Source organism: Aethalodelphis obliquidens, unplaced genomic scaffold, assembly GCF_003676395.1.
Source record: "Aethalodelphis obliquidens isolate GAN/ISIS:26980383/991018 unplaced genomic scaffold, ASM367639v1 scaffold81, whole genome shotgun sequence".
NCBI classification, from domain to species: domain Eukaryota; kingdom Metazoa; phylum Chordata; class Mammalia; order Artiodactyla; family Delphinidae; genus Aethalodelphis; species Aethalodelphis obliquidens.
In genome coordinates this window covers 1,009,762-1,022,473 of record NW_020838025.1, presented here as the reverse complement: position 1 = coordinate 1,022,473, position 12,712 = coordinate 1,009,762, and the positions used below count along the sequence as shown (strand labels likewise).

The 12,712-nt window shown below is 43.2% G+C and overlaps 1 protein-coding gene across 5 annotated transcripts in view; it reads left to right on the top strand.

The window, feature by feature from the left end:
• The window catches only part of ARHGEF26 (Rho guanine nucleotide exchange factor 26), a 181,122-nt gene that overhangs the window by 121,246 nt on the left and 47,164 nt on the right, over positions 1-12,712 (top strand). For 4 of the 5 annotated variants that reach the window (XM_027092789.1, XM_027092791.1, XM_027092787.1 and 1 more), the window contains one exon: positions 7,455-7,664. In XM_027092789.1, coding sequence (XP_026948590.1) covers positions 7,455-7,664 — 210 coding nt within the window. Of the gene's footprint in view, positions 1-3,953; positions 3,998-7,454; positions 7,665-12,712 lie in introns of those variants that run through there. The other variant, XM_027092793.1, reaches the window with a different exon arrangement.

Here is a 12,712-nt window from a genome sequence, read left to right as displayed (position 1 = left end):
AAGCAGATTCAAGTAAAGATTTTTTTCAGCACCGGGAAACTGTGTGAATGTTTTAAACAAAGCCTATGGAAAAGGAGATACCGACTAGGTGAAAAATAAATGTTACTTTTGACGATAGAGCCAGAAAATCATTGTGTTTTCTTTTGGATAATCCTTACTAGCATCTTTTCTTTTAAATTTAACTCTTTTACAAAAGGAAGAATTGGAAGTTCTCCTTCCAATCTGTCAGATTTTGGCTCTGAAAGAAAGTTCAAGAGCAACGCAAGGTGGAAGGTGAGACAACTCACAGATAAGGCTGACTGGAGCAGGAGGGTAGGAAAGCTGGTCTTTATAGTCTAATCCTTCTTCTCGTTTTCCCCATCTCCATCTTTGCTTTCATATTCCTGGTTCCATCTTGGTCATCTAACCTATTTCTCATTCCTGGTCATCCTTATTAACGTAAGATGTTTGCTCATGAGGGGTAAGGTGGGAACCCTTCCGATGGTATTTGCATGTGTGAAAGCAACCCCCTGGTCACAAGGCCCCACAGAAAGACCTGTTCCATCACTACCTCTTCTTCATGACTGTTATGTACCTAGGGCTTGGACCCAAGGAAGTACCCAGGTTTATGGAGTGAGATTGGGAGCCAGCTTTTAAAAATTTTTCAGATGTTTCTCCAGATGTCCCAATATGATTTGTTGACTAAACCGTCAGTATTCCACAGATTTGAAATGTCATTTATATCATGTAGTAAATTCTCAGATGTATTTGGGGTCAATTTGTGAAGCCACTGTTCTGTTTCACTAGTCCGTCTGTCAGCTAATACCTATCAGTCTCAGTCTTTGAATTACTGTAGCTTTAAAATATGTCTTTAATATATCATATGGTTAGTCCACTCTCATTTTCTTTCATAATCTGACTGTTCTTACATGTTTATTTTTCTGTATGTTTTAGAATCAGCTTGACTATTCCCTGTCCTTGCTGCCTCCCAAAATCCTGAGATTTTTTTCAATGAGATGGTGGTAAAATTACATATTATTTTAGGAAGAATTGATACCTCTTTAATATCAAACTTTTCTATCCATTCAGGCCTTCTTCTAAAGTATTTGAAAGCTGTCTTCATATAGGAGAAACGTGTTAAGTTTAATCCTAAATATTTTGTGGGTTTTGTGTCTATTATCAATAAGATCACTTCTACCATTATATTTTCTGAGTGTTATTCATTCATATATGGAAAATACACTTATTTATTCATTTCTTTATTTAGGTAGCTGCGCTGGGTCTTAGTTGCAGCCTGCGGGATCTTTTTGTTGTCGTTGTTGTTGTGGCATATGGGATCTAGGATCTAGTTCCCCGACCAGGGATCGAACCCAGGCCCCCTGCATTGGGAGCGTAGAGCCTTAGCCACTGGACCACCAGGGAAGTCTCAGAAAAGCCTTTTTCTTTTTAACCCAGCCACTTTAGTGAATTCACTCTTGCCTTATATTTTCAGTCAATGATGCTATATGCAAATAATCAGCTGTTTATAGGGCCAAAAAAATTCCATCGCCCAAGAGTCCCTTCACCTATACCCTCAGGCATCCACAGATACGTGGAATGATGATAGTCTTCACGTCTATGCATTTATTATTAAATTTTTTTTTTACCTTGAATTGCAAAATATTTCAAACATACAGAAAATTATCGAACACTAACATGCCTATCATCCGTGTTTAACACATATAAATTTTTTGCTACATCACTGTCATATCCCTTCTTTTTAAACAACAGCCCTGACATAATACTGCAGGTATACCTAAAGCCTCTTCATCATCATGCCTTCTTCCTCCCCCTCCTTCCCAGAGTAAGTCCTGAGTGGAGCTGGGTGTCTGTCACCCTGCACTCACTACTGAGTATGTACATATGCAGCTTTGGTATTCTAAAAATGTATGTATGTTGTATGCAGTTGTAAATACTGTCCTGATTTAAAAGTAATAAATATATGCCCAGTATGAAAAATCCCACCTTTATAGAAATCTGTGGGAGAGAAAGTTCAAAGCGCTCCGTAATAATCACTTTAAGAAATCCACTGTTGGGACTTCCCTGGTGGCACAGTTAAGAATCTTCCCTGCCAGGGTTCCAGCCCTGGTCTGGGAAGATCCCACATGCCGCGGAGCACCTAAGCCCGTGCGCCACAACTACGGAGCCTGCACTCTAGAGCCCACGAGCCACAACTCCTGAGCCCGTGAGCCACAACTCCTGAGCCCACGTGCCACAACTACTGAGCCCGCGCATCTAGAGCCCATGCTCTGCAACAAGAGAAGCCACCACAATGAGAAGCCCGCGCACCGCCACAAAGAGTAGCCCCCGCTCGCTGCAACTGGAGACTAAGTCTGCACACGGCAACGAAGACCCAGAGCAGCCAAAAATAAACAAATTAATTAACTAAAAAAAAAAAGAAATCCACTATTCACAAAAAGGTGTATCAGTTTTCAGCCCATGCTGTTAGGTAGCATGTCGTAGAACCAAACACTATCGAGCTGCTTAACAAAGAACGCCTTCCAAGGGAAGAATAATTGAGGTACTTATTTACCACCATATCCTGTTCTCTACTGATAGTTTTTTATCTTGTTAAGAAAAGAAAGGAATCTCAACAAAGGTTACTAGGACTTTCAAGTGGGTTTCAACAGGGAGACCCATCATTGTTTATACCACAGAGCAACAGGCTTGTATAGATTGGATTGCTGCGCCTGATAGGAGCCTCTGTTGTTTCATGAGCAGCTGGTAAACTTGGAGCCCGTCTAAGACAATCAGAGGAAGTCTACATATAAACTTCTCTGTGCGAGGAAAGGTGGTTTTTCCATTTGCCTTTTTCTGAGCAGTTTAACTTCCTAATTGCTTGATCCAAATTGTTTCAGAGACTGTGTAAACCATATGTTTGTTAAATGGAAGAAACAAACATGGGGAAGTCTGATTAGCATCAACTTCCCTAGGAAAGGAGCATCTTCCCCAGCCCAGCTGAGCTCTCTTTGTACTTACTGGACACAGTAAGTGGGTCGGCAGAGGAGGAAGTGGGGTTGTAAATGGCTGCATCTGACTGTGGATTCGTTCCTCTTCTTTCTGCTTAAGCCCATATTTTAACAGTTATCCTTCTGTATTAGCATGAGAGAGACAAAGGTGCTGGCTGACATGAGGAGAATGAATTTCACTCAGTATTTAGCAGATTTAGAGAGGGGAAAATATTATTTTGAACCTTTATGAGATTAAGTGTGTGAATGTGTCTGTGTGTGAGAGAGCACAAACACGCTAGCAAGAGTGAGCTCCTTTTCAGTTTTTATTCCATTGGGTTTGAATAATAGCTGACAGGGATGAATCATCCACTTACTTGACTACTGTTAAATCAAGTTTTTTATATTAAATTCATTAAAGGAGTAGTGAAGAAGCGGTGGACATTGTGTATCACAGAATGAAGATGTTTGCAGGTCTAGATGAAATAATGATATTGGGTGACTGCTATTGAATCAGTTAAAAGAAAAAAGCAGACTTGTTTCCTGCATCCTATTTTGGATACAGAAGGCAAAACAGTGGGGAGGTTCTGTGTGCAGGCACATTCAGTGACCCAGATGTGCAGGTGTGTGGACGCGGATACCTTGAGGTGAACTCACATAGCTATAAATAAAGTGGCTGCTCTCTATCATCCCAGCCGGACACCTGAGAGAACCACAGGTGTAAACTGGATCAAACGGTCACCCTAGGTCTTAATGGCGTTGTAGTTGTCATGGCTTAAGAGAACAATTAAAAAAACATTCTATTAACTTGTCTACTTCTTCTGTCTCTAATTCCACCCCCCCGCCGAAGACAAAGATTCAACACATCGATGAAACAACAGTAGCTGGTATTGTTTGTACTTAGGCAAACACTGGGAGAAATATGAACTCTGAAAATTAAGAGGGAAAAAAAGACCTAACTAGTTTTTTCCTATTTGTTTACATTAGTTTCCTGTGAACTCTTCGTCTTGAATTCTACTGGGGACTACCTAGTAAGTAAGGCCACTTTACGCTGAAGACTTTTTGGAACTTGAGTCATCTTGAATGATGGCTTTATGGCATAGAGATTTCTTTGCCTTTTATTTCTTTGGGAATACAAAGAATACCTTTGCACTGTCATTATTTAGGGCACTGCCTACATACCCCATGTGCACAGCATTAAGGAGGTTGGATTTCTCTGTCTGAAGCAGAATTATCTTTAACTGGAAATGGGCGTCTTTAACTAAAAGGTCATCTTTTTAAACTTGTGAGTTGGACCGAAAGAGTAACTCAGAGGTGCAGAGAGAAGACAGTAACAGGCAAGTCCTTGTTCATCTTGTTTTTTTCTCGTTTTTGATGTTGTTGTTGAGGTTTTGCTTTTGTCTTTATTTTTTACTTTTTGGTTTTATCCTGAGTCCTGGGTTTTACTACATCTGTGTCTGAGCTATCTAGACAATATTATAAGCTTTACTTGCTGTATGGTCAGGCCACTCAAGATGGCTGTTCTCTTGTTCTCTGTACATCCCCTGCTGGAGCAGTGCCACCTACCTACACCTTACTCACAGGAACGTGCTTGCCCCCTGCCCCAGCTAGTGATTGTTCTAATCATCAGGCCAGAATGATTCCATCTGCTAGTTTATTAAAGAGAAACATCTACCCTTGTGATAGTCATTAACCTGAGGGGCTGTGAGTGATGTGCCCCAGCTGCTGGTCTCCCTGGTAACTGATAAGCCCACCTGGCGTCACTTCCCTCTATAAATGGTAGCCTCCTTCTCCCCCACCCGAGCAGTGAAGACGACTGCCCTGTCCCGCCTGCTGTCTGCAGCACAGGGCGCAGATGTTTCGGATGTGTGAGATCCCCTCTCCAATAAACCACTGATGTCTCTGTCGCTGTTTCTGCGCTCTTTCTTCGGTCTCGAGGCTGGGCAGCTACGAGGCTTGTAGGCCTGCAGGGAGCAGCCTGACACCAGCTTTGCCAAAAATCGACTGCTTTGTTTCTGGTAAACACGGTCTTTTAAAAGTATAACGTTGTTTGTTTGTAAAGTGTGTTACCCTGGTTCCTCCTTTTATAAAAATTATGTGACCTTTGATAAGCCTCATTTTGATATGAGAAATATTTTATATATTCTGAGTATGGTTGTGCTGGTCTGTTGGCAGTCTCAGGGGAGCTTTGGAGGTGATCTTGCCATGTGAACTTTCAGTTAATACAGATGATTACCCTAGCAACAAACAGACTTGATCAAAAGGCAGTGTTTTGCTTTTATAGTTGATACAACTGTGTTTGCCGGTTTTGGAGGGGGAAGAATCTATCAAACTAAATTTTAAAAATGATTATAAAGTTTTTAAAGGAGAGTTACAGGGAGTGGTTGACAGGCAGATGCCCACCCCCGAATGAAAAACTTTCTAAGAAATCTTGAACAAAATGGCCTGTTCTGAAATTCCTAGTATAGTTGGGCACAAGGATTTTGTTTTATCTCTTAGCTCTCCTGAGTTCATACATTTGCATTTATTATTAGGTAAGGTTATTATACAATATGGTTCCTAGAATACATTAAAATGTATTGCATGGTCATCCATTTACTCAGCAGTTATTATTGAGCTCTGCCGTGTTCAACTGAGAGTACACGTAGAGAATAGAGGGGAGGTGTATCTAAGCAGAGTTGGGATTTGCCAAGGAAATGAGTGTGTCTGCAAGGAGTGATTGTAAGTAGGTATCAAGAAATTCAAGTTGGATAAGTGAATAAGCATGAATGAGAGGACATGAAGGGTTTAAGGATGGAGGGAAAGGTGGTGGAGTGAGTGGGTTGTAGGAATGGTGGGTTAAAATTGTTGAGGTTGAGGATTAGAAGAGGTGAGCCAAAGAGATTGGCGGGGCTGGTTAGACAGAGGTGTTTGACGTTGGGATGGCAGAGAGGTTGCAGTTGGTGGTAGTGACAAGGTTGATTGTTGGAACTGAGTCAAGGAACTAAGAGGCTGGGGTAATGGAAGGATTGCCACATGGAAATTCAAGAAAGTAGTGTTGGAGAGTGACAGTAAGCCAGTAACTAAACGCATGAGTGAGGATGAGGCATGATCCAGGGCCTGGAGATGACTGTGGGGATGAGATAGAGACTGATGGCATGAGCATCAAAGCTGGGGACCTTCTGGGAGGACAAAGCGATCATTGTCTAGGAGTAATGAGACTCAGGAAAGGCAGGCAGAGAGCCTTCAGAGGAGGCTGTGCTCTCTAGAAGAGCCAAGTTTCTGTTAAGGCAACAAGGTAAAGGGAGAGTTCAGAGAAGAGGCTGAGGATTTAGAAGATTTTGTTGGCTTCCCTAAATGAGGTGCATTTCCAGAGGATGCAGGGGAATGCTTCAGCCGAGGGGCTTAGGGAGGTGAGGCCCGATTAGGCATGTTCACAGCACTGTGCAGGTGACAGTACATTCAGGGGAATGAAGTATACCAGGCGGTCTTGGGCATAAAAGCAGGGATAAAGGGCGTGGCGGGATCAGTCCTGGTGGTTTCTGAACAGGTGGTGAGGCCATGCATGTTAGAGAGAAGGATGGGTTGGGCGTCTTGCCGGAAGCAAGCAGACCTCTGGGGCTGTTCTTCCCTCCTGTGCCTGGTGGTTTGGAGGCTGCTAGTGCAGCTTCGCTACCCAGAGTGTGAGTAGGTTTGGGACGACCTCTATCCTGCGGATGGGGGTAAGGCTGAGGAAGTATAGCTGTTCAAGCCTTACCATGATGCACGCGTGTCTCACTCGTTGCAAGGAAATGCCAGGAAAATGTAAAATAAAACCTAGCGGGTTTAATAATTGTTTTTTTTAAATTTTTATTGGAGTATAGTTGATTTACAATGTTGTGTTAGTACAGCAAAGGGCATCAGTTATACATGTACATATATCCACTCTTTTTTTAGATTCTTTTCTATATAAGCCATTACGAAAAATTGAGTAGAGTCCCCTGTGCTATACAGTAGGTGCTAATAATTGTTTTTAATATTGCTTTTATATGTAAGATACAATTTAGTATACTACAGAAAAATAGTAATTAACAGGTTTAATTTTGGAGGGTTATATTGATTCATAATCAGTAGATTAATTCAGAGTCCAATTCCTATTTTTAAAATAAATCATTCTCAGGCTTCCCTGGTGGCGCAGTGGTTGAGAGTCTGCCTGCCGATGCAGGGGACGCGGGTTCGTGCCCCGGTCTGGGAAGATCCCACATGCCACGGAGCGGCTGGGCCCGTGAGCCATGGCCGCTGAGCCTGCGCGTCCAGAGTCTGTGCTCCGCAACGGGAGAGGCCACAGCAGTGAGAGGCCCGCGTACTGCAAAAAAAAAATTAAAAAATAAAAAAAAAAATAAAATAAATCATTCTCTCCCTGTCCTCCTTCCCTCCCCTGCCACCTTCCCCCAAAATGTGATTTGAAAACCGATAATGTCACAGTCTCATCCACTGAATTACTGTGTTCTTTTTCCCTCTTCCTTACAGTGAAGAAAGTTACAATGTCAATGATTATTCCTTAAGAGATCAGCTACTGGTGGAGTCTTGTGACAGTGAAGAGCTTAATTCTTCTCCAGGGAAGAACAGTTCCACAGTGCTTTATTCAAGACAGAACTCTGCTAGTCACCTCTTTACGCTGACAGTCCTTAGTAACCACGTGAACGAGAAAGTGGAGATGCTGCTGGGAGCTGAGACTCAGTAAGTATGTGCGAGGAGAGGGTTTCAGAATATCGGCTGTCGGTCTTCCCTACCTAATTACCCTTGGTCCACAGACTCCCTCAAAACAGTAAACTCTACCTACTATTTATTTTTTTTTATTGATTACCTGTTATGCACCAAGCATAGGTTTGGGTGCTTTATACAGATGCTTGTCTTCTCACTGTCATCTTCTCAGTGTCCTGAGAGATGGATATTATTATTTTCATCCCCATGACTCCTGATGGGCGTGTTGTGCTTTAGGTGGTGTGCTTTTATATTTACAGTGTTTTAAAAATCATTTTATTTTAATCATTGATAAAATTATGACCCGGGAGCCCTAGGAATATGACCTAACTGGCAGTGTGATCCTAGGCCCTGGGTTTTCTTAGGTACTGAAATTGAAGTCATTTTGTATCACCTACCTTCGACCAGGCAGCAGAAAGACCAGTGATTTCTGTCAAAAGAGATAGATACTCAGTTTGGGGAAATATGTTTGTTGCAGGAAGGGGAACCCCTTCCAGGGCCTGAGAAAATGGGCTCTTGTCTAACACTTGGAAATGAATTGTGTGAGGAGACATACGTACTGACAAAGCAGAAGACTATTGGGAAGGGGTGCCTGGGCGGAGAACAGCAGGGTAAGGGAACCCAGGAGGACTGCTCTGCCATGTGGCTCTCGGTCTCAGGTTTTATGGTCATAGGGTTAGTTGTGGGGTTGTCTCTGACCAGTCATCTTGCTTGTGCCCATATTTGATCTGACTCAGGGTCCTCCCTGGTGGTTCTCGCATCTCTCAGCCAAGATGGGTCTAGCACGACCATTTCTGGGAGGTTGGCGCACATTATGGGCTGGCATCTCCTCCCTGCTTTCGGCCCCTCCCGAAAATTCTCCTGGTTAGTTTTCCACGGCAGCACCGTGTCCTTATCGGCACCTCCTGTTGTGAGACCACTCATGCAAGTGGTTAGCGTTGTGCCTAGCCAAGGTGGGCAGCTTCCATCAACGGCTCCCTCACGTGTTGATCCCTCTTTCCCATCCAGAGTTTATGCAGAGGCAGAAGCCATCCTGTTTGCGCCTGCAGTTTCACCAGCAGTTAGTAGGCAGTCCATCCTCACACAGGATGAAGGGAAGGGGGCTTAACTGTCAAGTCCACCCATGCTGCTACAGAACCAGACTTGGGTCTGCTTGCCCGTGCACAGTACAGCCAATCTACTGACACCAGTTTGTGGTGAAGGAAAGTGCAGTGTTTATTGTAAAGGCACCAATACAACGAGGATGGGTGACTCACACTCTAAAAATCCCAAAATCCCCGAAGGCAAGGCCACGTGAGGGAGGGGGTCGCAGGGTATGTGATCAGCTCGTGCATAATTCTCTGATGGGTTGGTGTTGAGGTAAGAGGGTGGTTGACATTATGAATCCTTAGGTGCCAGTCGGTCTGGGGGCTCATGATCATCAAGTAGTTAAGTTCTTCCATTTGGTGGTGGTTTTAGCATCTGTAAAACAACTCAGGAAATGTGCATCAGATACTGTTACCTAGGTACTTCAGAGAGAGCAAAAACAGAGGGTTTTGGCGGGGTCGGGGTGATGTCTACCTTGGGAAGGCCCTGTAGGGTCCTGTTTGGTTACATTGCGATTTTGTCCACTTAGAGATAGCTGACCAATTTGTTTGGAAACTGGAAACCTCCTCTTAGAACAATCATCATAGGCAGGTATTATGTTGGGTCAGAGGGTGGAACAGTGGAGGGAAAGGAGAAGTTCCCTAATTCTTGGTCCTCTGGGGTTCCTTCACCCTCTCCCACTTGGCTCCTACATGGTGTGATTAAAATGGATCAGTAGCTCTTGAATAACAACCCTAAGACTGTAACAGAATCTTAGCGAAAGCCAACCCAAAGAGATAATCTCCACTTTTTAAGAGTATTTTAACAGGGTCCCTGGATTGTTAGAGAGATACAAGAAAAGAAAAAGAAGGAAAAAAGCCATCCACATGAAAACGATAAATGCTCATTTCATGTTTTTGGCACTAGAAGTAACTTTTCCAAAGGTGAAGAAAACCAAGAAGGGCAGGGTGATAGAAAGCTATTTGAGATTTAAAAACAGCCGAAAGAGAGTATTACAAATGCGCTCAAGAGCTAACAGAGGGAATGAATAAGAAAAGGAGCGGCATCCTCTGTTTGTTTATAAAACAAAGAAATACCTCTTCCTAAGGTCCCAGAATTCTTCCAGGAAACTGATGGAAAGTCCTGCTGCATTCCAAGGATGCTCCTCTATGTTTTCCCCTCTGGGGAGGGCACCTCCGGTGGGTGCAGTGCTTGCTGGTCTGTGCAGGTGACCAGCAGGGGACACACCCAAGACCAGGGCTGAGGAGGGCATTTCTTTGACTCTAAAAATGATTAAACCCCTTGGCCTGTGAAGACAGACCTAGACCTCTTCTGTTTGGGGAAGCCTCTCTTAAAAGAGAGAATTTAGTATGTCTGACCTTTGGACCTTAAAGGACTTTGAGGATGAAAAAGTCTTAAACACTTTGGAGATTACTGCTTATTATAAAGAATTCTCAGAAATGAAGATTTGATTTTGTCTTTTTTAGTCAGGGAGAAAGTGTTGTTGGTTTTGCTTTACGTTTTCCTTTTCTCTGTGTTTATAAGGATTGTTTGCTCTTTATCAGCAGAGCTTTTCCTGACTGTCTCCTTCATAATTTATGTAATCTCTACTGCTGGTTTCTGAGATTATTCCAAGAGAGTAGGCCGTAAACCCGGCATGTCCAGTTTTTACACCAAGGCTAGATCCTTTCCTGGGACGTTCTGTAGCCTTTGTTCCACCCTCTTGCCTTTTGATCTTGCCATAGACTGAATGGATGTTCATTTCCTCAGTGAGAAATGTTCTCAGAATATCTAGTTATGTCACCCGTAAACCCGTGGGTATGACTCATATTTGTAGTTCTTTCATTAATAGCAAGAGAACATTCCAGAAGGGGCAGAGGGGCGGCTGTCTCCTTCGGTACGGAAGGAGTGACTCCCTCACTCCCTTCCCCCCCCCCAACTCAATTACAGTTAAAGTAAATAACTGGACAAATACTTTTAAACCTACAAGGCATAAAGTATCATTAGTGCTGAAAGAAAATATATGACAGCCAGGATGCACTTTCCTTAAAAGAAAACACAACAAAACCAAAAAAACCCAATCAGCTTTTAAAAGTCTAGCGAGTCGTTAACATGCTGTATTTGGAAATGTGCAGGCCAGCTCTGGGTGACCTGGTTTTGAGTAATCAGAGTTCCGGCCTATGTAGAATGTTTTCTTTGCTTCTAAGATTTGCCAGATGTATATAGGTGAGTATGTTTTTTTAACTTTTCTCTCTTTGATGTTATACTTGGTTAAAATGGTCCATTAGCAATCTAGTTGAGAAGGTTTTCACCCCCACCCAGGCCTTGAGTAATTGCAGAATTTCAGACCAGTGGATTACATTCTTTGGCTACTTATTCTTTGGTTTGAAAAAGAATAGGGTTTGTACCTAAATATTTACCTTCTTTGAGAAACTGTTCCTAGTAGAGGCACCTGGGGCTATACGGAATGTGAAATCTGCGAAGGAAGGGTGCAGCTGTTTGGCACAAGGATGGTTCAACTATTATAAGGCAGTGAAGTTGTGGAAGAACAGATCAATAGCTTTGATTACATAAAGAATGCAGAAAAGCTCACCAAAAGGAAATGGGGCAAACGCTTAGTGAGCATCTGGGATGTGCCAGGCACAGGACCAGCTAGAGAGCATGAAGGGAGCCTTGGGTGTTTCTAGAGAAGGATGGTGCTTCCGAGCTGAAGCAGTTAAGTAAGATGACTGTACATCTTGGTTTCTTTGGGATCAGTGTTATTATGTCTGTCGTTCTGGCAAAATTAAGAATAGCACCCTCTTTGACTTTCCAAAGTGCCTTTAGACGATAAAATATGTTGTGACCCTAATTATAGGTCTGTAGTCCAACTCCCTCAGTTTTCTCCCAGATGTAGGATGAGACTCAAAAAGGTGAAGTGATTTGCCTAAAGCCACACAGGAGGTGAGTTACTGCCAAAACGGGACTAGACCCTGACCTTCCTGAATCTGAAATTCTTTCTAATAACAAATTTTAAGCTTCTTACTGAGAAGCTGCCATCTCGGAGACTATTCCACCCCCATCTTGCTGTTCAACTTGGCCTTGTTCTGGCTCTGGAAGGGAAACTCCAGGAAGCTAGCTGCTATTAAATGTGAAAGACTACTAAAATGTGACTTTTTAAGTTCATAGACTTTGAAAAAGTTTGTGGTCAATTTAAGGCATCATATGGTTTGAAATATTTTATAATAAAATGCGGACTAGATGTTGCATCCCTCAAACTATCTTCCATTTAAAACTTCCTTTTTTGTTCCTTTGCCTATGTTTTTCCTACTTCCTGGAATGCCCTTCTCAGAACTCCTCGAATTACCAAATGTCTTACTTCTCAGGGCTCACGCCAAGTGCCAAGTCTTTCCTCTACAAGGAGGCCCCTCAGTGATCTTGTCCGCAAGAATTCCAAGTGCTTGCTGTGTGTGCCCCTCTTGTTAGTTCATTTTTCTCCTCCTGTTTTCTGTCTTGCCCACCCTCTGCCGTACAACTGCGGGCCCCCAACCCACCCCTAAGTCTCTCCTTCCCTTTACGACTGCACTTCTCAAGAGAACAGCTTTCATTTCTCCCTATTTACTCAGTGAATTTTTATTGTGCACCGGCATCCTTTCAGGTGCTATTCTAAGTGCTGGGACGTAGCAGTGCACAGTGCAGAGACCAGATCCCTGCCCTCTGGGGGCTTCTGTGCCACTGAAGAACTTATGCCTGTGTGCCTCCTGCCCTCAAGGAGGTGGCTTTGGTGGCACTGAACTTTTGCCAGGCTGCCTGGGCAGATGGCCTACAGTGAACTGGGATGGTGGGAAAGCATTTCTTCATCCAATTTTAAAAATAAATAAGTGCAGTGGAAACAGTAAAGCCAGGAATGTATTCCGGAGTGTGAAGTGCTGGGATGGGGATCTGTCCTCTAAATTAGATGGCAGAGGAAGACTTCTCCA